Consider the following 25,000-nt stretch of genomic DNA (forward strand, 5'->3'; position numbering starts at 1 on the left):
CGGTTTTCCAGATTGGAGGGAAATAAAATGATACTGGGATAAAGGATCAGGCCCACAATGCAAAGCAACACCACAAAACAAGCCTGTTTGTCCTTTCCCGATGGCATATATTATTCAGGGACAAAACGGACAGCCTTTTAGGTACAGATTTATGACAAAGAAAACTGCTCTACCCACAACAAAATATACAAATGGCAAACTGACATGTAAATATCACTTTTTGTCAACATGGCACAATAAACAAAGATCGCATTACATTGGAGAAGATGGCCTTCCAAAATTAGAATCGTACCAGACCAAGCACAAGAAAACGCACTACAGTCCACGATTTGTACTGCAGTTCATCCTGTACACTTCAACAATGTGAAGCAAGGTGAAAACCGTTCTGCTTTCTCTCAGATGAAATAGATAAAGGGAAAATACAACTAGCATTTATCGATAATGACAAGGTGACGAGCATTGAACTCAACAGGCCAAAGCATTTTCACACAAGCGAGATGCACAATTGAGGACAACAGGGTAGTCAATGGATACCAATGATGTGGTAGTGTCAGGCAGGTCCATTCCTGCATCTCAACAGACCTTGGCATGACTAAAATAGCACTCACCTCTGGAATTCTTCACTCAACCAGACCACAATAGGGTCTGGAAAGAAAGTATAATCATCATTTCCTGCCTTCAGTGATTGCAATCATTTTGCATTGCAAACGAGGAAACTCCACGTGGGTAACCTGGAACATGACAAGAGGCATCTTCTTAGACTCAGCATCCACCACCAATTGATGGAGAAGCCACAGATCCAAGAGAAGTCTGTGGTCAATATAGCTACTGAAGTCACTGATGCAAGGCGAGACCCAGGGGTCAGACTTTTATTCCAACAGGTTGATTTGTACTCAAGCAGCAAACTTCACTTGTTACACTTCAAGAAATAAACAAAGACAAGGGCATGGAAGTCTGCAAAGGCCAAATTCTGATCGAGGATGGACCAAACGTGAAAAGGTGTCAAATCTATTGGACCACTCCCACTTCCTGTGATGAGTTCCCAAGTGGACAAAATGTGGCAAGACACTGTTGGGTGCAAGTGCCATTTTGCTGCAATCCCAGTGGCAGACAGGACAAGGTCAGCAATTCTGCCAAACAGCTCCGGTGTGCAAAATAATCCACGAATATGTGGCGGTATCGAAATATATCAAAGCCCTGTGTATTTATTTCTGTCATGGAGGAAGTGACCTCATGTCCATAGAAATGGCATCACAATGGTCACTGAAAGGAAGCACACACACACACAAACACACATCAGTGTTGGTGGCATTCACCATTTTCCACTCAGGAAAAGTGAATTCATGCCATCCAAAACTTTGGACATGCATCTGAATTTGGGTTGATTGCACAACCATTCCAATTGTTTTTCACAACCAACACAAGAAGCGAGAAGTCAGTAACTTTTTTTTGATTTGCACTAAAAAAAAATATACGGCTGAGTAATTTGTCAATCATTTGAAATTCCATTGACACTTTGAATAGATTTCTAACATAAGCATACTTTTCTTTATGAAACAAAATAAAATTCACAAGCTTGTGAGTTACATTTATTTCTTCCCAATGAAGGCAGACAGAGGTTATGTTTTCAACCTTGTACATGTGTGCAGGATATCAAAAAGTTGGATGGATTTGTATGAAATCGAGTGGGCAGTTTGAGTGTGTGCCAAGGACGAATCGATTAGATTTTGGTTCAGGTCCGAATCGAGACGCAGCCCATCAGTGGGATGCAAAACGTAAACCATTCAGCCTGGCAAAGGTATGTGCTCTACAGAGTGCCATTAGTTTTGTTTTCATCATAGCAGGCCAGGCAACACAGTTATCACATCACAAACATCATTGAAAATATTGACTGTTGTGCCATTTGTTTGTTTTTCATCACAGGCCAGGTGATGTCAAACTTTTCAGAATATTCAATGCTTTGGCATTTCATGGTTATTCATTAATTATAATAAAATGTGTTTTCATGTGTACTCTGTACAAAGACTCGTCTAAAACATTGAAAAACAGGAGATGAAACTATTAGTTTACCTATAAATTGTAAAGACCCTTCTCAAACCAGGGAAGTGACAAGTCCAATGCAAGAAATAAAATAAAAAATACCCCCCAAGAGGGAGTGCCGATCATCTATGACAGAGGTCGAAAGCAACTCTGTGCCAGACTGGAATAGGGGCAGTTCATAAAGTACATACGCTCTACTTCCGGGTTTCAAAACCACCCACCCTCCTCTGTATGCAGGCTCGTGACCACCCACCTCATACATCGCGAATCGCTTGCGAAGCCAGCAGTTCCTTATGAACCGATGTTTGTAAGCCATGACAATGCAGTCCCTCGCGGTGTCATTTACCTTTATCTTTAAATGTAACAGCACATCATTTATTAAAATAAAAGTACAAATTGACATTCAAAACAATGTTAATGTCATAAATGAAAGTTAGTGTGCATATAAACTTGTGTTCCATTGTTTTAGTTAAATCTGACAGAAGCTTCAAATGTAATACGTCTCGGAGAGTTCCGGTTCTTAATCTTTTAATACTTTTTTTGTATGAACGGCCCATACGGGGAATCAGAACGATGTTTGAAGGGCTATAAAATCGGAACGAGAGCAGATTTCAAAAAAATGGCTCGTGTTCTAGATAATAGTCCAGAGTATCTGAATCACTAATAACATTTGATCTTTCTTGATAAATGAGAGAGGAGATATGATTTGAAATCGACGATTTTCGCAACTTTGACAGCCCCAGAGATGCCAACTTTTGGAAATCAGAATTAGGGAGGATTTGCAACCGACACCAAATAATGTGCGCGAAGCGCACATCTCGAGCGCGGAGCGCTCGACCCATGCGGCGGGGTCCAGGGCCCGCCTTAGGGCCCTGGAAGCTCTGGGGTTCTAGACGCTCTCTAGTGCCCTCTGAGCCCTATTTTGGAGCATTTAACATGTTAAGAATTCCCACTTTTTGAACAAAAAAAGGGGAAAATTGTGCACTTTTTAATGTTACATTTATGTTAATATTAGTAAGTTAGGGGACAAAGATTAACAAAAAGCACAAAAGAAGCAATATTTTTCTTACCTTACTGGCTGGTACTACTGCTGCTTGCTTTTTCCATGGCAGCTTTGTTGATTGACAGCTGTGTGGCTCTTTTAGCCCTTCTGATTATGTCTTTGCTGTATTCTCTCTGGTAGCAAGGGGTGCTATGAGCTAGTTTTTCAATCAAGAGAGCTTCCAGGGTTTTGACACTCAAATTGGGACGAAATTCAGTATGATTCTTCCGTACAAGACTGAGTGCCCGCTCACATGATGCGTTCGAATGAGGAATGACCAAGATTCCCTTCATCACTTTGCTCAAATTAGGATACTTCTTGGCACCAGTGCAGGGATCTGTGAGCTGTGAAATCCGATGCCACTGCTCATCCACTCTCACTGTCTCAGTAGCAATTGTAGCTATGGAGGCGTCTGCCTGGTAGTGAGCGAATTCACTCTCAAGACTGTCTATGTCACTATCACCGCCACTGAACAGACAGGGGAATTTCTTGATGAAAAACTCCACACAGTCAAACCCCACTTCTTGGTGTAGCTTAACATCCAGCACCTGAGCATGCTTGGCTAATTAATCATCTAGCGGCCAGGTTTTGAAGATGTAATTGCAGGCTTTCACATAATATGAGCGAACTGCACTGAAGAAACCTTGGATGTCTGACTCACTCAGAGTGAATGTGGATTTCTTGAGACTCCTTTGTTCCCTTATATCCAGTTTGGCATCGTTCCCAATCATGAGGTCCTCATCATTCTTCTGATGATTTCTGTCAGAGAAGGGTACATTTACCAGAGCAACCGATGACACCGATGGTTTCAAAAACCGTACGAAGATATCTTTCAGAAGACCATTCAATTCTCCGTGCAGGAGATGAATACAGGGTTCGTCTCTTTGGAGCAGAAGATTCCCCTTCTCAAAAAGCTTGTTAGCATATCGAAGGAAGAAACAATAGAGTTTGTTTGTGGAGACAAGAACATCCTGTTGACGCGTTTTTCTCTAGATTCCTGCACAGTGTTTGAGGAAGATGCGCTTTTAGTTGTAGAACTCGTAGTACACTTAGCCGCAGGGCGATCACACTTGCGTTTACTGCCAGCAGAAGAGGTCAGACTCGTAGTACCAGATCCAATTTTACGTTTGAGGAGAGAGCTTGAGGTAGGTGCAGCCAAGGAAGAAGACCTCTGATTCGAAGGTTTTGCTGAGCTTCTATCAAGTGATTTGGAAAAAGCAGAACTTAACTTGGGTCCTTCTTTGCCTGTAGATGGGACTATCACAGTCTTTCTCGACTCTGAAGGGATCTGCTTTGTAGATGAACGTGATGAAGGGCCGGTGATGCTACCTGCTCTCAGCATTGGTTTTGGTGCTGTCCCTGCTGTCTTCTTCGCAGCAGATACTGCAGTGGTAGTGGTGAATGCTGCTCCACTAGTGCTTGATCCTGCAGTGCCAGTACTGGCAGTAGATACAGTGCCGTCCTTCTTGCTCGTTGTTAGAGTCTTGGCTACAGTTGGTTGCATTTTTCTTCGTACTTCTTCTTTGAAGAAGAGGCGAAGTGGCTCCCACTGTTCAATCAGCCTGTCTCGGCACTGACCAAGGGACAGCCACCTTGTTGCGACATGCTTCAGAATCTTGTGTGTCGGGGCATCACAGAGTTCTTGCAGTGCTTTCACTCCTTTGACGCGTTTACTACTTTTGTCCAAGTAGTAGTAAATATCGATGAGAAAGTCATCTAATTCAATGGGTAAGGCCTGAGCCGCCTTCTTGGCCGGATTGTGCATCATATGGCAAGGGCATCCCATGATGTAGCACTCTGGATTTTGTTTGTGGATAAAAGCAGCGACTCCTTTGTGCTTGCCCACCATGACAGAGGCATTATCAGCACAAAAGGAAACAATTTCCCCACGGAATTTTCCTGTCACTGAACTCATGATCAAGCAGTTTGAAAATGTTTTCTCCAGTGGAATCTTGTTTGCACACAGGCAAACTTAGCAAACCTTGCTTCACAATCCCAGCACTGTTGTCATAGTACGAAATCAGGACAGGATATAGCTGAGCCTCACCACTGTCATTGCTGCCGTCTGTAGCTAGGCTAAATGGAGCTAGTCTAGCAATATCGGCAATAGATGAAGCAGTAACATTTGACAACTCACCAATTATTGCTGAAGTTTTTGTTCTTGCACATCCATACTTTGAAGCAACTTTTGAATCTGGAAACATCTTTTGAAATAGAGGTCCAGCATGATCTGAGACTGATATGGGCAAGTTATGTTCCACAATAAATCCACTAAAGAGAAGTTCCGCTCTGGTAACATCCTCTTCCTCGCTTGTCCCTTGTTTGGTGAAATAATTCAGAAGTGTACCGGTACTCGTGCTCGAAGATCTCTCCTTTGCAATGTCTGTGTGCCGTTTGCTTCCAACGTGCTTCCGAATATCATCGCGACCTCCGTGCTCAACTGAAATATCAACGCTGCATACTGTACAATACGCATGATGAATTCCTCTTTCAGACTTTCGAATACACGGGTATTGGAGACTGTATTCGGTCTTGTACTTCTGAGACCATTTCTTGGTCTTCGTAAGCTTCTTTTCTGCCATTTCGTAATCAACATCGAGGGCTTGAAGCATAGGTAACTTCGAAGTCGATGTTCCACAGCTGCAGCGCGACTCGTAGAACTCTAGCGGCTGTTAAACACCGCACGGTGGTCGCGACCGCCGGGCTGGTACGGGGCCCAGCTGCATGCAGTGAGCGTATCGCATGCATATACACTGTGCATACATACCGCATGCACTGTATTGCACACATACCGCATGCACTAAATCTCAGTGCATGATCGCATAAGCGAGATCCAGACCCAATGTTTCGCTGCTCCTCATTTGAATTTGCAATTTTTTACGTACAATTTGGTAGCAGCGAACGTTATGGAGTTACCACATGCTATACGTAGCAGACGATGCTTTTCATTCAATTCTCATACTAGTACATTCTGATTAGTGAACAGTGCAAAAATATCAAAATTTCAGGAGGATAAGGATAGTGATCGTAAGGGCGGGAGTTAGGGTGAATTTTCGGAAGCCTCCCGATGAAATCGGGAGGGTTGGCATTGCTGCAGCCCCGTGACGTTGACCTCGACCTTGGACAACCTTGAAAGTTATATCGTTGTGCATGTCTTATCGACCTCCATCCATTCCACTATTGGCTATTTGTCTCCACTCTGTGGAAGGACGGACGTACAGACTTGAGACTGGGGTTATTTGGTCAGACTGAGATGATAGAGATGACCGAATAAATAATAATAAAACCAATGGTCTTGCCAAAAGGTGACCACGTGTGACTTTTTTAAGGTCACACTGAGGTGAACAGAGCTGCTATCCATCAGGAGCGACTCCTTGAGGAATATCTGCCTACGAGATTCCGATGAGAATCGTTCTACAGAGTTACCATGAAAAATGTGTTTGCCTCATAACGTCACCAAATGACGTCATAATGTCTCAAGCTTGACATATCTAGAAAGCACTCATTGAGGTGTTCAATTTGAGGTACTACACGATATGGTTCCTAAAACTTGAAAATTTGACCTTGGGGTCAAATATGTTTGACCTCAGGCGCTAACCATGAAGGTCAAGGCCAACCGCCACCAAAAACTAATCAGCTGAGCGCCAGACCATATACGACATTCCCATAAAGTTTGGAGACGATTTGATTAAAATTACTCAAAAAATAAGGGTTTCATCGACTCCCCTGATTTGCGACAAAGTGACCTTGACCTTTCACCTTCAAAATTTTATGCACTGAAAGGGACCTCTATAGGCCTCTGATATGCAAAGTTACAAAAATTTCCAATGATAACTGTGCTCTGCAGTGTGATTTATACGTGATTACAGACAAAAAACAAAAAGAAAACAGATATAAAGGTCAAGGCCAATCGCCACCAAAAATTAATCAGCTGAGCGCCAGACCATGAACTTTTTTCTCATGAAGTTTGAAGACGATCTGATCAAAATTACTCAAAAAAATAAGGGTTTTGTCGACTCCCCTGATTTGTGACAAAGTGACCTTGACCTTCAAAATTTTGTGCGCTGAAAGGGACCTCTATAGGCCTCTGATATGCGAAGTTACAAAAATTTCCAATGATAACTGTGCTCTGCAGAATTTTTTATACGTGATAAGACAAAAAAAAATAATAATTAAAAAAAAACGTACAAGCTGACTAACATATCTTGCAAAAACTTCGTTTTGGCAAGATAAAACCAAGGAAGAAATGACATCACAATCCTCTTCTGGTTAAGCATCACGATATCTTTTGACAGATAGTGGTATCGTAGTGTTATTCTTCATCCATCAATCCCACAACAAAAGGAAAATGTTAAAAGATGTGATGGTAATCCAGGAGGATTGTGCTGTGTTATTGCAGCATCATAATGTGGTGCCATTCTTACCTTGTTATCCCACCCCCCCCCCCCCCGGAGGGAGGGAGTGGGACATTGTAATCGTCCGGTTTGTTACTTACGAAATCCAAAGATTTCGTAAGTATATTGATGACTTCTGTCCTCTGTTTGTGTGTTTGTTACTTACGAAATCTAAAGATTTCGTAAGTATATTGATGACTTCCGTTTGTTTGTTTGCAGGCACAATAACTCGAGAACGGAAGAAGCTACCAATGTCAAATTACACCACGTGGTTCAGGAGGGTGATGGCTAGCGCTGATTAGATTTTGGTCAAAATCGGTCAAAGGTCAAGGTCACAGTGAAGTCAAACATCCAAAACATTCGATTTTTGATGGTTTGGTACAGAATCATCGTAGAAACTTCTGGTTTGCGTCGTTACCTTCTCTCGAGACAGCTTTTATTAGACAAGGTCAGAGGTCAAGTTGACGATTTCGAAAGTACCAGTCCATGACTGCTTGTTTGTTTGTTTGTAGGCATGATAACTAGAGAACGGAAGAAGCGACCAATGTCAAATTACACCACGTGATTCAGGAGGGTGATGGCTAGCGCTGATTAGATTTTGGTCAAAATCGGTCAAAGGTCGAGGTCAGTGAAGTCAAACATCCAAAACATTCGATTTTTGATGGTTTGGTGCAGAATCATGGTAGAAACTTCTCATTTGCGTCGCTACTTTCTCCAGAGACAGCTTTTATGAGACAAGGTCAGAGGTCAAGTTGACGATTTCGAAAGTACCAGTCTATGACTGCTTGTTTGTTTGTTTGTGGGCACGATAACTCGAGAACGGAAGAAGCGACCAATGTCAAATTACACCACGTGATTCAGGAGGGTGATGGCTCGCGCCGATTAGATTTTGGTCAAAATCGGTCAAAGGTCAAGGTCACAGTGAGGTCAAACAACCAAAACATTCGATTTTTGATGGTTTGGTGCAGAATCATCGTAGAAACTTCTCGTTTGCGTCACTACCTTCTCCAGAGACAGCTTTTAAGAGACAAGGTCAGAGGTCAAGTTGACGATTTCGAAAGTACCAGTCTATGACTGCTTGTTTGTTTGTTTGTAGGCACGATAACTCGAGAACGGAAGAAGCTACCAATGTCAAATTACACCACGTTATTCAGGAGGGTGATGGCTAGTGCCGATTAGATTTTGGTCAAAATCGGTCAAGGTCACAGTGAGGTCAAGCATTCGATTTTTGGTTTGGAACAGAATCATCGTAGAAACTTCTGGTTTGTGTCGCTACCTTCTCCAGAGACAGCTTTTATTAGACAAGGTCAGAGGTCAAGTTGACAATTTCGTAAGTACCAGTCTATGACTGCTTGTTTGTCTGTCTGTCTGCAACTTTACGGCAAAACAGCTTTCGCAAACACTGTCAAATTTAATCCACAGGTGGGCAATGAACCTTGGACGACCCCATAAACTTTTGGGTCCAATTGGATCAAAGGTCAAGGTCACGAAAAGATCAAAATCGTTTTTCGCTCATAATTGTCAAAAATGATCCGATTTACTTCAAACTAAGCTTACAGTGAATCTTATTCTATTTGTCATTTATAATCCTACCCATTCCTATCGTGAACCAGAGAGTTGGTGTCAAAGCCACCCAATGCTCGCCTGTTTTTGCATTTATCGTTTTTAAAAGACTCGTCTAATAATTAATATTTTTTATAAAGCATTGCAGTGAAGTCTGATCCAAATAATTTTAAAGCAATATATGTATTTGTATATTGTAATCAGTAACAAGAGTGCAAGTGAGCACAATATACGCCCGAACAAGAAGGTATATACAGAATTGTGCTCCAAAATGGAAAACAGCATCCTGGTTGCCATGGCAACCACTTTGGATGACGAACGTACGTCACGACACACCGTCTCCACAGTCTGTACCTATGCACCAAATATGAAACGTGAAAGTTGAAAACTTAGGGAGTTGGAGTGCGGACAGGAACGGACGACCGGTATCACATAAATGTATGTATATATATATATATATATATATATATATATATATATATATATATATATATATATATATATATATATATATATATATATATATATATATATATATATATCGGGCATATAAAAAAATGTGGAAGATAAAAACATAAGAAAGGAAAAAATAACTTGCACCAAAAACTTTAACATTTTCATGCTCACGCTGACGCTCACGCCAGAGGTATCGCAATAGCTCTCTGTTCTTCGAACAGGCGAGCTAAAAATGCATATATATGAAGATCGGTAGGGTCCGAAGTTTTGGGGGTCATGGGTCAGTCAAAATTACAAATTTTCCATTAAAACTAAAACATGGTTACGAAAATACAACTTTACGGGAAAATGGCTGGCTCAAACACTGTCAAATTGTATCCACAGGTGGGTAATGAACCTCAGACGACACCATTTACTTTTGGGTCTAATTAGGTCAAAGGTCAAGGTCAGGTCACAAAAAAGTCAAAATCGTTTTTCGCCCATAACTTCGTCAAAAATGCTTGAATTGACTTCAAACCAAAACTAAAATATTCCTTATTCTATTCCTGAGAATCAACATTCAGGTTAAGGATGAATAAAATTTCAATTTGATCCCCAAAATAACTTTATGCCTTAAATGGGTGGGATTTGTTGTGCCTGGCACCACTTGTTTGGTTAGTTTTTGGAAATTTCATCCCTCAATATTACATGTTTTTTTCTCCAATTTTTTATGCTTCATGTCAAAGTAATAAAATGCTTAATGTTTCATATATTTTATGTTGGTATGGATTAAATCCATCTTATTAAATTTGGCTTCTGGTACATTTGACGCATCAACATCTGCCTGCCGCAAACCATGGCTGCCAAACCATGTGACCAACGTCAAAAGGAGGTAGGAACCTTTTGTTTGTCATGGATAGGCAGTCATACATGTAAAGTTTCGCCTCGATCTGTTTCGCCGTCTCAGAGAAGACGTTATTAATTTTCAATCCAATATGGCTGCCAGACCACGTGACCTACTACATCATAAATTTAAATTCTCCCTCTAATGGGGTAGTGGATCATGTTTGCCAAGTTTTGTGTTGATCGGACAAGGTGCGTTTTTCTATCCAAGATGGCCACCAAGCCATGTGACTGGTGATGTCATAATTTTTACAGTATTTGCAGGCATGGAGTTAGATGATAGTTGGCAACTTTCACTTCAAAAGTATAAGTGGTTCCAGAGAAAACATTATTTAATATTTTTCTTGAATCCAACACGGCTGCCAAACCATGCGACCAATAATTATTCATCAACAAACTTTTATTCACTCCCCTTGAGCAATATGTCGGTGAAGTTCCCCCTTGATCTGACCAGCCGCTCTGGAGAAGTTTAAAAAAAATAAAATTCAAAACAAGATAGCTGCCGAAACAAGTCACTGATGTCAATTTTTTTTCTATGGTGAATTGTGTCGATGACGCTCAAGAAATTTCAGATTTTTCCCATGCAGCGTTCCACTTGACGAATTTTCACTGGGATACCACTTCACGAAAAATCACACATATTCCCCATGGGGAGTTCTTTAAAATGTATGAAGCGAAAAAAAAAAATTCCATTGCAAGGTTTCAGAGATAGAGGTCCAAAGTTTACCTTTTTTTTCCCCCAAGATAGCGCCCAGACCACGTGACCTATGACGTCAAAAAAGACATACTATGGAGAAAATTTCACATTGATCAGACTTAACGTTCCTGAGAATGATTTTTAAAGCAAAAAACCCAAAAATTGCCGGCAGAAAAAGAAACATAATGATAACAAATAAGAAATAAACAGAAGAAAAACAGGTTTCCCAGTCCATTTGACTGGGTACCCAAATGAAAGCATCATGGGTCAGGTGTCCAAAGCGGGATATCTTGGTACCTGGTCATCACTACCATCTCTAATTATGTCTCGATTACATAATACACCAGTACACAAAACAAGTCCTGGTGGAGAGTTTGCAATCTCCGATCGCTCTTTTTCTTGTTTAAGTTTGGTTTTCATGTAAACCAGTTCCTGTTACAATTGCAATGAAAATACTTTTCATGATACATGCATATATTTAGAGATGGTATTAAATAATGGAGGGATTTAGACAAAAATAAATAAAATTTATAAACGGAATTATAAATAAGCATGAAAATAATTTGTTGGTGGTTGCTGAGATATGCAGTGCAACGTGTTAAAAATCGGTTATGAACATGTCTGAATATCTGAATGACAGTTTGAATCTGGTCAGATGGAGGTGCTGTGTAATGGACATGCCACAAAAGTGTTTATCACTTAATATATCGTATAAAGTGGTGCATGATTGAAGTAATTAATATGTAGTAAAACTTAAAATAAAACTAATAACTGAATAAGGATATTGTATTGCTGTGTTGATTGACCATCAAGACACAACTTTGAGGTTGTGGGTCCATCAATGGAGTAGTCTGCTGATGTGGACCTGCGACCGGAGTTGTGGATCCACCGCTTGGAGAAGTTCTGGGCTGAAAGGATCAAAACCTCAACAAAAAGTGCCCAGCTGATAATCCAGGCAGTTTGTCAGGTACAGCCCAAGAGCCCACAAAGGTATATTTGTGTTTTGTTCACCAAAAGGTCTGAGAGTTGTTTCTGGAGTGAAAACATCTGTAGAATTCGAATATGCTGGTCTGATAAAAATGCACTTGGACAGTTTTCCACAAATCGCGTTTTTATAGGGGTTCCCTATAATTTCCCGTGAACGCATTTTGTTTCGTAAACGTTCCGAACGAACTTTATAAGTAATTAATTTTGACTCAAGCCCAATAGCTACACCCAAAAATGAGATATCATGCTGAAGCTCATCATTGGCCAGATTCTATGAACTATTCTGTTTCTCAATTTGACTTCAAAAACGTTGGATTAGCCTGATTTCAATGATTAACCCCAATTTTACTTACTGGCACGTTTTATCATCTTATATTTTTGTGTATTTTTTCCAATCCTGAAGTTTTCAAGAGGATTATTTACAAAACAAATGCACTATTTTGAAGAACGATCATTCCCCTTTCCTATGCAAAAACAATCACGCAAAACTGTTTACATTTTGCAGAGTAATGACAAAAAGAGTATACATGGGGTTACTTGTAAAATATCGCAATTTCCGATGATTCTTGGAATATAAATGTAAAATAAGTCGAGGCTATGTTTTAATTACAATATAGGTGATTTATTGACATTATCATATGACAAAATTGTTAACCAAGGTTATCATATGACAAAATTGTTAACAATGTATAACAATCATGATTATCAGATATATCTGTCTAGTAAATGAAATGGTTGTCATCCATGTGTATTATTAATAGCAATATGTTGAGAAGTTTGGAAAATGAGCATGCAAATCTATTGACTTTTGTTCAATATGTTCCTGATCTGGATGCATCTTGGTAATCTTTGGTTTTATAATTAATTCATGAATGTATCTGAACAGTCATCACACGATGAGCTTTCCATTTTCTCATCTCCAATCATCGTCGTCCACGTCAGATTCATCTGATCCATAAAAAAAGTTCTCCGTGCGACATTTCCAAATCCTCATCCTCTGATTCGATGACGGATTCCTTTGCACCGAGGATCTGGCTGATATGGCGTGGCATCTGATCACCATAAAACCAATCAATTGCGTCGCTTCCATCAACCGGGATCCATCCGTGTTGGCACGGCTGGCCACATAAGCTAGATGGATCTTGACATGCAGCCTTCTGTCACAGAGAGGCAACAATAATTTGCTCTCTTGATCAGAACGGATCGACAAGGTGGCATGCTGCTTGGGTTTACACCCTTGATCTTCTCCAGTGGATCCCCCAGCTGTCTTGGCGCATATGCGTGTTGAAACATAACATAGCAGGCAGTGTCAATACTGAGCAAGTTGTGTTTCCCATACAGCGAGCATACAAAATGCTCTATTGTCGAAACCGTTACATCAGGCACATTGTGGTGCTCCTCGAGCATGGCAAATGCTGAGATGAAGTCTTCATGTTTCATCATGACGTCAAGGGGTGTTTTCCTTTGTTCATGAAGGATGCTGTGAAGTCAGTACCAGTAAATGCATGAAGTCCAGGAAGAGCTTGCAGGACAGTAGACTCCAATTCATCAACCAGTTTGGGAATACTGATGTGTTGTTGCAGAAATGGGCCCTCAGTGGGTTATTAAATATAAGATTAGCCCAGATCCCCCCTTAAATGCATGTTTAGCCATGTTGTTTGGTAATCGGACGTTAAGTGCGTGTCGGAAGGTGGAGCAGGCGGTTCAGTGTTCATACAGTGGTGGTGTACCGAGAGGCGCCTTCTTTTTCCTTCCCCCCTCTTAACCAGCGCCCTGACAGCCAGTCAACAAGACATGCCAGCAACCCATTGGCGGAGAGCTGCTGCAAACCCGGACCATGGACCAATCACGAGTCCCCAGAAGTGGTCCAAAAAAGCCCACCCCAAAAGGTTAGAAAACAGTTCCTTTCACCGGATCTCTCTTGTGCCGTCGACCTCACAAGGGCTGGACGCACCGAGTCTGCGTGCATGGGCTGGGCAGATAGGACGTCGCCGCCATTTTGCGACGCTGCGTGCGTGGGCTGGGCAGAGAGGACGTCGCCACCATTTTGCCACGCTGCGTGCGTGGGCTGGGCAGATAGGACGTCGCCACCATTTTGCCACGCTGCGTGCGTGGGCTGGGCCAATATAACGTCGCCGCCATTTTGCCACGCTGCATGCTCGGGCTGGGTGCTCGAATCCGGCGACATTGGCTTGTCAAGAGCCGCATTCGTGCCTTCTACACCTTTCCTCTCGTCCATGAGGCACCATTAAGTACTCAGTGTCTTGTATGCATGTTGTCCAGGCCTAAGGCTTATTTTGTTAGGGCCTGCTGCGAAACCCTTATCTGTAGCTCCCGAGATAAGGGCGGGCTAGAGATGAATTGTAATATTATCGCGAATGCTTTGCTTGTGTCGTGTTCCCCAATAAATCTGGCTGATTCATACGAAATTTGCCGCACTGAATTTATCCGTGTTGCGCTGAAGAACAATCGCTCGATTTGTATTTAAAACCAAACTGGCTACGGATTGCAGCAGATTTTGCTCGGTCTCTGATCAAACCCAGTCTGCAGTCAGGGTATCTCCCCAACGGGCAAGGCACAGGGGTACTTTGGTATCGTGATTTTAGGCGCGTGACCAGAGACCTGTGCAGAACGAGCCGGCAATGTAACCCGTGAGACAGCAGTGCTGTTAAGCGCTCCCGAATCAACAGTATCGCCAGGTGTTGTTACTGCTGAGTCCAACATCCATCCATACGTTTGGGCAGTCGTGTGCGGCACCTGCACAGCACAACAGAACCACGACGAAGTCCTCTCTACATTCCTGAGCAACCCGCTGAGATAGTCACAGCGTTTCTGCCACTAAGTCGAGTTGATTCGGAGGGAGATTCAAGTTTTCCATGTCGGCAATTCTCTGTCTGGGGAGTGGATCTTCTGTGACAAGCGAGTTCCAACCTGTACAGAATGGTGTTTTGTCGAGTGCGATGCTCATCATCCAGAATATACCTCTATATTGCATGTTAGTGAGATGCGGTGGTCTTGGTATGCTTTTGACTGGATACTGAAAGACTGTCATCTTTGGTTTCTTGTGATTTGGTTCCAAAGCGCGTTCCTTTAGGTGGAATACTCGTTTCGAACGAAAACTGTGTCCCAGCAGTGTCCACTGAAGTTAGCTATTGCTGGGAGGGAGGTTCTTCGGGTGACTCGTCCAGTGTCATGTTCAGCTCGTTGTGATAGATACCTACAGTATCGTGCAAGGTTCCGCAAGCTCATCGTAATTGTCCCATGCTAAACTGGTACAAAGTCTGACCACTTTGGTGATTCCATCGGGTGTGGAACATTTACGACCATATGTCAGTGGCCAATTTGGTCTCGAGGGCCTCGGCTGTGTGATAGCCAACACGGTGTCCAAATCTCAACAACTTTCCGGCTTCATGTCATACTTTTTAAAGCGAGTCCCATGCAGAGGCGTTTCCCTGGTTTTATTCTGGCCCAAGTTGTGACGTACAACACATCATCGGACACAGATTTCACCAGTCTCTCAATGTGTTCGCCCCAAGGAGGCTTGTTTGATCATGTGTACAGCACTCTGAAGAAAACTCAAGGACAGCATCAGGATGGTCTGCCTGTCCGACTTCCAATGCTTCAGTCATGATTGGCCTTGGTAAGTCATCCTATGCGCTTTGAACCTTCAATATCAGAGACCGAAGGTAGAATTCAGCATCTTGGACTACATCAAAATTGGCACGCCCCATTGCGGCATCTTAACAAGGTGCGCATTATGTATGATTGTCCCAGTCTTGCGACTTACACAATGACTGGTCAGTTCATTTGGATATGTTTTCAGGATCTTGTCGGCCAAGCTTCGAGCGGGATATATCGTCTCATAGTCTCCAAGCAAGGTGAGGTTGTGCACGTGCAATGATGACAGGTATTCTGCTCCTTGATTTGACACCAAGGTTACATCGATATGCTTCTGGAGTTCCTGGAATGCTGCTTTGTGAGCGGCCAACTTTGAAGACATCATGTCATCATCTTTCTGTACTGCGGTTTGGCAATGATGTATGTAATTTCTCCTGCAGGAGTGGTGATATCGTATTTCCTTTGCCTTCATGTCGAAACCTCCTAGCTTTGCAAGCATCACATTATCTTGTGCAAGTTCAGCTGCATTTTTTATGCTTTCCTCACCCATGTCAGTCGTACAGGTCCCCAACACTTCCTGCTTGCCTTTCCCAAGTGACTTGGTGATGGAATTGCAGAACAAGCACTTTTTCTCAAAGATGCCTGTAGAACTTGCCTCTGTGTTCTACTTCAGAACGCAGTACGTGTGATCGTGATGGGCCAACTGAATCTCGTTCCACATTTGCAATGGACAGTGCAGTGAAATCTTTGTAGCATTGTTTGTGATTACCAGTTGTCTGGTAATATTCAGCAGGAAGGCTTATTCTGAAATACTTTAAGTCTTTTACTGTGGAATGTCTCTTTTCATGAACAGAATTCACTTTCCACCATGTATTGTCGTCGAAAGGTTTTACTTCTTCGGTAGTTTTACTGTGAATATGGAGAATGCATGTACGTTTTGATGTCATTTTGTTTGCTGTTGGTGAACCTGAAAGAAAAAAAAAAAATGCTATTTTACCACCGCCAACTCCATTCATTACACAGGGAATACACGTGCTATACAAACAAACATCGTAGTCTGGTCAACAGAAGATGGAATATTATACATGCATCTGCTATAGTTAGAGTGGGTCACATTTGTCCAACAAAAAATGAAACTGACATCCAACCATCTATTTCACTGAAAATGGAGTATAACAAATAACCAATTGTCTGGGTATACGACTCAGACAAGAACTTTTCCACTTGCAAAGAACATTGAGGTAGTATATACACTATATCAATATAAAACATATTTTGCAATGAGTCACTTTGCTTGAGAATTGTGTAAATCTCAAAAACTGCGATATTTTACAAGTAACTCCATGTATACTCTTTAAGTCATTACTCTGCAAAATATAAACTATTTTGTGATTTTTTTTTTTTGCATGGGAAAGGGGAATGATAGTTCTTCAAAAATAGTATATTTGTTTTGTAAATAATCCTCTTGAAAACTTCAGGATTGGAAAAAATATAAGATGATAAAATGCACCAGTAAGTAAAATTTGGGTTAATCATTTAAATCAGGCTCATCCAACTTTTTTGAAGTCAAATTGAGAAACAGAATCGTTCATAAAATCCAGCTAACGATAAGCTTCAGCATGATCTCATCTTTGGGTGTAGCTATTGGGCTTGAGTCAAAATTAATGACTCAAAGTTCGTTTGGAACGTTGACGAAACGAAACGCATTCACGGGAAATTATAGGGTACCCCTATAAAAACGCGATTTGTGGAAAACTGTCCAAGTGGATTTTTATCAGACCAGCATATTCAAATTCTAGACATTTTCACTCCAGAAACTCAGACCTTTTGGCAATCAAAACACAAATAAACCTTTGTGGGCTCTTGGGCTATAAGGTATGGGAGCATACGCCAGAGCAGCGCATCACTACGTTCACTTTCCGCAGGTACTCCAGTGGCCTCCGTATGACCATCCCCCAGGCAGATGCCTGACCCATCCCCATCTCGATATGCTGATCAACCTGCTGCAACGAGGGCCCCCCAAAAGTGTATCCAAAGCAACTGCAAAAAATGACTGCACAGTCTGCAAAATAAAGGTCAGAGATCTTGACATTCCCAAACAATGCACCACAGCTTGATCCTTCCAACATCTTCCCCAGAATCCAGTCCATACAAGCACTGAAAAGTGTGGGGGGCAGAACACATCCATGACGAACTCCAGTAACAACTGGAAATAAGTCAGAGATGGCACCACATCTCACAGTACTCGGTACCAGAGTATAGTTAAGACATCAGATTGATCAGTTTTGGTGTTACCCCAACGAAGACCAAGAATCTTCCAGAGCATCCTCATTCACTGAATCAAACACTGTGCAGAGATCAACATCGGCTACAAGGCCCCCCCGCCGCCGACATCATCTACGTTCGGTGAGGACCTGAAGAGCAAAGATAGGGTCAATCGTCGACCTCTCTGGTGTAAAGACTGACTGCTCTGGATGCTGGTGCTCAAGCAGATGGTGGTGAACCCCATCAATAATTATCTGAGCAGACCTTGCCTGGCAACAAGAGCAGCATCATCCCTCAGTTGTTGCAGTCCTGGCAATCACCCTTCCCTTTCCAGAGAGGGACAACAAGGCCCTTTCTTCCAGTCAGTTGGAATGATGCCTGTGTTCCAGGCAGAGCACAGAACTGCATGCAATGACACGAGGACAGCATTTCCATCTGCCTTGAGAAGTTCAGCAAGCATGCCACAAATCCCAAGAGCTTCACTTCATTTCAACCGGTTCACCGCAGCCTGCATTTCCACAAACGAAGGTGGATTACAGTTGATTGGAGGGTCAGCAAAAGGAACAGTAACACCCTTGACATTCAAGTCAACAGCTTGTGGATCAGTCTGGTACAGCCACTCAAAGTAACTGGCCCAGCAGGATTCACTTTGGACTCCTCTGTCAAGTCCACAACCCTCTGCTCAAACTGCAGTACACCAAGATCCAGGCTTGGAGGAATGCAATGCACGAATTCCCCTGCAAGCAGGACGAGAATTGCTTGACCACAGGTGATACTCTACCCCCTCAGATTCCTCGCACAAAGGCCTTGTTGACCCTTCATGCACCTCAGCTCCACCATCAAGCCTGGCCCTGCGACTCTGGTCAATGGTATCCAGTGTCCCTCGAGACAATTCCTCTTCACCCAACAGCGAGTTGCAAGACATCAAGGACGGTGGTCTTTAAGGCACTCCACAACTCCTCTGGATCCCCCAAAGCACCGAGACCCCACCCCCCAAATCCCCACTAAGCCTGCCTGCAAAGTCCTGAAGGCTTTTCCCCAATCCCATCATTTGGTGAGCTGCCCTGCAAAGGCAGTACTCCCACCGAGTGGGTTTTCAGATTTCTTTGAGTTTGTTTTTTGGGAGTGAAGGGTTTTATGGCAGCCGGAGTGCAAATCCTGCCATGAACCTCCTTCCAAAAATAAATATATCCATCAGAGATGGGGAATCCCCCACCATTGAAATAAATGTTGACATCCAGCCAGCTGGACGGACGGCCCGGGTGACAATATCCCCCTTCCGCCACGCGGCAGGGGATAAAAAGTAGTAACTTGCAGGTTGTCCGCAGACAGTTTGGCACGAGAAACGGATGGCCGTTGGTTTGCAAGGAGCTCTTCAGTCTTTTGAAAGGTTTTGATTTTTAATCCTGCTGCATGTCCACATCCATACACCCTCTGCACCAGGAAATCTGATGGGGAAGACAGTTTAGTCGCCGAAAACCGGACCATGGAACAGGTTTACATTGTGAACCTGAATTGCACGAAGTTCCTTGAAAGGGCGGAGGAGTTCCTTGTGAGCCAACGGCCATTACATCCATATCTAGTGCCCAACTTGTGCCTGCAGACATCCTCATGCAGTTGGGTTCCTTATTAAGAGTTTAGTGGCAGGATTTTCACTCTGGCCACCGTAAAACCCTTCATTCCACAAAACATTCTCGAAGCGTAAAAAAAAAAAAACCTGAAAACCCACTCCGTGGGAGTACCTCCTGTACAGCTTCCCTTCGCAGGGCAGCTCACCTTATGACGGGATTGGGGCAAAGCCTTCGGGATCCCCAATCTTTGATGATAGGAGGGAAGCCACAGTGTGACATTCCCGGGTTAGGTTGCGGAAGAGTGCGTCAGAGTGGTGCTGAGGTGTCGTCCACAAGACGGCTTCTCCTTGGGTTAACCTGAGGTGGTCCCTTTGGGAAGGTGCCTGGAATGTCCTATCCCTCAGAGAGAATGATCACCTGTCTGTTATCACCTGACATCAAGCATTTGGACCGACATCAAGCGCTCAAGCGTTTGGACATCGTTATTGCGGCACTCTCTGAGGTTCGGAGACCGGATTGTGGTGAGATCATGGCGGGTGGTAACACCTACTATTGGTCTGGTCGCTTTGATGGTTACCACACCCAAGAAGTTGCTGTTGCTGTGTCCAATAAGCTGACTCCAATGATAATTGAGGAAACACCGGTCAACGAGCAGATTAGATCATGAGACTAAGGATTCGTCACTCCTTGGGTGTCATTTCCCTGGGTGTCAGGCTCATCACTATACTTGGTATTCCAACACTGGCAGTTGTGGCAAAGGAGATTGACCATGTGCTCGATGGTTGCTGGAGAATGATCCAGAACTGCAGGGTCCACCAGAGTGCTCAGTTCCTCAATACCGACCACAGGCTTGTTGGAGCAACTCTGAAGTTGCAGCTTAAATCCAAGAGAATGATACCATCCCAGCCAAGGCTGGATGTTGGCAAGCTCAAGAAGAAGAGGGAAGCTGAGGTGTTTGCGAACAAGATGAGTGGAAATTTGGGGGGGGTCTGGATGCTTTGGGAGATCCTGAAGAGTTGTGGAGGAACTTGAAGACCACGGTCTTTGATATCACCGAAGGCGACAAGAATTTGTCTCAAGAGACACTGGATACCATTGACCAGTCGCAGGGCCAGGCTGAATGGCAGAGCTGAGCTATTCAGGGAGCTGAGGCGTAAAACTGTACATGCACTCAGGGTGGACAAGGAGGCCGATGTGCGAGGAATCTGTGAGGGGGAAGAGAATCACCTGTGGTCAAATGATTAGTGTCCTGCTTACAGGGGAATTCGTGCATTGCGTTCTTCCAAGCCCATTCCTCAGTGTACTGCAGTTAGAGCAGAGGGTGGAAGGCTCTTGACAGAGGCCCTCTGGGCCGATTACTTTGTGCGGTTGTACCAGGCTGATCCACCAGTTGAGTTGGATGTCAGGGGTGTTAGAATCACTGTTGCTGACCCACCAATCAACTGTGGTCCACCTTAGTTTGTGAAAACACAGGCAGGGTTAAACAGGTTGAAATGGGGTAAAGCTCCAGGGATCTGACATCCATGCTGAACGTCTCAAGGCTGGTGGAAATGCTGCACTCGTGTCGTTGCATGCAGTTCTGTGCTCTGCCTGGAACACAGGCATCATCCCAACTGACTGGTGGAGGGGCCATGTTGTCCCTCTCTGGAAAGGGAAGGGTGATCGCCAAGACCACAACAACGACCGAGGAGTGACGCTGCTCTCAGTGCCGGGCAAGGTTTTTGCTCGGATAATTCTTGATTGGGTTCGCCACCATTTGATTGAGCACCAGTGTCCAGAGCAGTCAGGCTTTACACCAAAGAGGTCAACGATTGACCATGTCCTTTCTCTTCAGGTAGTCACCGAACGCAGATGAATGTTTCGGCAGGGGTTGCTTGCAGCCCATGTTGATCTCTGTAAAGCATTTGATTCAGTGGATCAGGATGCCCTCTGGAGGATTCTTGGAATTCGTGGGGTGCCAACAAAACTGATCGATCTGATGTCTGAACTCTACTCTGGAACTGAGAGTGCTGTGAAATGTGGTGGTACCATCTCTGACTTATTTCCAGTTGTTACTTGAGTTTGTTAGGGTGTTTACTGGCCCCCACACTTTTCAGCACTTGCATGGACTGGATTCTGGGGAGGATGTCGGAGAGATCAAGCTGTGGTGCATCATTTGGGAATGTCAAGATCTCTGACCTTAATTTTGCAGATGATGCAGTCATCTTTGCGGAGACTTCAGATAGCCTTTTGGGGGGCTCTCGGGGTACTGAATGAGTCAGAGCTGCTGGGACAAAACTGATCCAGGCTTTCAATGACATCTTGGATGCTGCTGTCCTGTCTGTTTGTGGTGAGGATGTTGAGGTCGTGGAGATATTCACTTACCTTGGCAGTGATATTCATGTCTCTGCTGTCTGAGTCAGAGGTCAATCGACATCTGGATCAGGCCTGGGAGTCATGGATACACAGGATCATTGGGTGTGGCGCTGCCGGTACCTGTGTGGGAACACGAAAGTCCGAGTCTTCGGGTCCTTGGTGCTTCCAGTCTTGCTCTATAGATGTGAGACTTGGACTCTGACCAAGGATCTGAGACGGTGACTTAATTCCTTCAGTTCCAGGTCTCTTCGGAGAATTCTTGGCTATTGCTGGTCGGACTTTCTGTCCAACGAGCAGTTGCTGAGGGAGACTCAAATGAGATTTGTTTCCTGCATCGTCCGTGAGCGTCAACTGTGGCTGGATGGACATGTGGCTCGTTTTCCTGACGCTGATCATGCTCACCAGATTCTCTCAGCGAGGGAGTCTGAGTGGAGGAGGCCACTGGGCCGACCACGTGCCTCGTGGTTGCAGCAGGTTGACCATCATCTCAAGGAGATGGGCCTGGCATCTGCCTGGGAGATGGCCAGACGGAGGCCCCTGGAGTACCGGCGGAAAGTGGACACAGCGACGCGCTGTTCTGGCACATGCTCCCATACCTGACCTCATACAGGGGGCTGCAGAAGTCGATATACAGTAATGCAAATTTCCAAATTAAATTTCCACTTTACCTGCAAATAAGACATATTAAAGAAAAAAATTACAAAAATAAAAATATTAAAAATGGTAATAATGATTTTAATGAATTATTGTGTTAAATGAATCGTGCACAGGCGGCAGGCAAAATAGCGCATCCATCTATAATTCTAGCAATCTCTGTGTCAGTCTGTCTGTCTGTGACCGCCGTTCGACGACCGCCAGTCCGATCTGATTGAAACTTGCCAGGAATATTTCTGGGGACCCGCGGATGTGCCTTTGAGGTTTGATATTAATCGGATAAGCGGTTCCCAAGTTACGGCCATTTATCTGTCGACCAATGACAAGACACGGGGCTAGGACATCACAATTAATATTTAATTATTTTTTGCACGATTGTCACAATTCTTCTTCTTCGTGTGGTATGTATGACGTCACAATCGACGCTGGGGACCCGAGTATGTGCCTTTAAGGTCGTTTATTTATTTTTTGCACGATTGACGTCACAATTCTTCTTCTGCGTTTATGACGTCACAATCAACCTGGTGACCTGAGTATATGCCTTTTCAACGTTTGATATTAATCGGATAAGCGGTTCCCAAGTTACGGCCATTTATGTCAACCAATGACAAGACACGGTGCTATGACGTCACAATTAATTTATTTTTTGCACGATTGAAGTCACAATTCTTCTTCTTCGTGTGGTATGTATGATGTCACAATCGACGCTGGGGACCTGAGTATGTGCCTTTTCAAGGTTTGATATCGTTCTTCATCCGTTTCAGCTGTTTCCCAAGGTTTGAATTAATTGTTCAAATCATTAATTAATCCCAAGGTTTGAATTTTCCTAAGGGAAATAGCTGTTTCCCAAGGGTTTGAAAGCTGTTTTTTTTTCCCAAGGTTTGAATTAATTGTTGTGCTGGTAGACATTTGTGAATACTGTTACGGCTGTGGAAATTCGCATTACACCATGAAGGGCCCGTAGGTGAGATATCTCTAAGTACATGTGTAGTTAGCCCCAAACCCGTTGTTTAGAGGGAATTTATGTGATCCATTCGGGTTACGACGCTTTGAGATAGCCGTTTTTCTGTTCTATCTTTATTTTGAACCAACCACGTCACAACCACCAACCACAACGCCGCTTCACAACAACCACACCTGCCTCTCAATAACCACGCCATCCTCACCACTCCACCAGCAACCGTCAACATCTCCCACGAACACAAAATGGGAACAACAACTCCCGCCCCGATTTCTCTGGTAAACAAGAATGACGGTTGGAAACTCAACTCCCACCCCGATTTCTCTGGTGGAATGCCCCCCCCCCAGCGTTCCGCGAAGGGAGGGGCGGGGTGCCGGGGAAATAAAAGGGTGTACGGAGGCGCCGCTATGAGGAGGAAGTCAGGTCAGAGGAGGTCAGTGAGAGTGTCAGTTTCAGTCGGCGGTTCGTGGTCTTCTGCCCGTCTGGGTCTTGGAGAAGCGGTCCGTAAAGCGACCCGCTCGTTGGAGCTTGCAGTCGGTGGAGAGTCCGGACGTCGCGGAGGGGACGCGGACTGGAGGTGCCGCTCTGCCAGCTGTGTCGCGCGGACCTGCGCGTTCGTACAAGGAGCGCCGGAGCGAGCTCGCCCACCATCGCACCACGAGGGTGCAGGTAACCTGCAACGGTCTCGTGGGACTCGTTCGGTCTGTCAAGTCCCACGCCATAAAGGCCCACGGGCCCCGTCTGCCTCCTTGTCTTTGAGGGTGGCCTTTTCTTTTGTTTTTTTGAATGGATATTTTGGCGCCGTGTATTGAAAAGTAAAACTGTATTAGTGTTGCCATGTGTTCGCGTATTCGGTCGTAGCTCTGCATTGTTGTTTTTCTTTTAAATTGATATACGTGCTCTTCGTGTGTCGGGTAAATAAAGTGCATTATGTTGAATTGTTCCACGTTTCGCTGCGTCCTTTCCTTCGTTTGAATCTCCATCTTGCTTCACGTAAAGGGGTTGTAGTGGGCTTAATACGCCCGATAATTAATCGGAACCGTCGAGGCCGACGATAACACCGCTCGGTTATCCCGATAGCACGGAACGGACCGCTTAAGCAGCCCGTGTCCGGAGTCGACCTGCGGCGAGGTGCGATCGCCTGGTCTACCATCCGCGTGGCTTAGGTAGGTCAAGTTTGGCGAACAACCCTATCCCAGGCGGGTGGCCGATTGGCACGATCGTGGTGAGGCCGAAAGGCCCACCCGTGACTAGCTCCCGGCGTTAGTCCGAGAGGGTCACGACAGAATTGTCCGTCCGGTGCGCGACGTCCGGTGGGCGACGTGCCGTGATTCGAGTCACGTGGCCGATCGCACGCCGGCAGGCGTGAATTCGCAACAATACATTTACGGCGAGAGAGGAGGTGGGGGGAGGAGAGAGGAGAGAGGAGGTGGGGGAGGAGAGAGGAGAGAGGAGGTGGGGGAGGAGAGAGGAGAGAGGAGGTGGGGAGGAGGAGAGAGGAGGTGGAGGAGGTGG

At 44.3% G+C, this 25,000-nt stretch overlaps 1 protein-coding gene across 3 annotated transcripts in view; it reads right to left on the reverse strand.

Moving 5' to 3' along the window:
- Positions 1–25,000, reverse strand: part of LOC147025830 (nucleosome assembly protein 1-like 1-A) — a 211,558-nt gene that overhangs the window by 114,422 nt on the left and 72,136 nt on the right. The window contains exon 15 of one of the 3 annotated variants that reach the window (XM_085880681.1): positions 592–731. The exons of 1 other annotated variant lie outside the window; for it this stretch is intronic. In XM_085880681.1, coding sequence (XP_085736807.1) covers positions 666–731 — 66 coding nt within the window. In that variant the 3' untranslated portion in view covers positions 592–665. Of the gene's footprint in view, positions 1–591; positions 732–16,607; positions 16,647–25,000 lie in introns of those variants that run through there. One more of the 3 variants, XM_085880683.1, reaches the window with a different exon arrangement.

This window comes from Eptatretus burgeri, chromosome 5 (assembly GCF_056783735.1).
Source record: "Eptatretus burgeri isolate ZD-2024b chromosome 5, Ebu_testis_v1, whole genome shotgun sequence".
Lineage (NCBI taxonomy): Eukaryota > Metazoa > Chordata > Myxini > Myxiniformes > Myxinidae > Eptatretus > Eptatretus burgeri.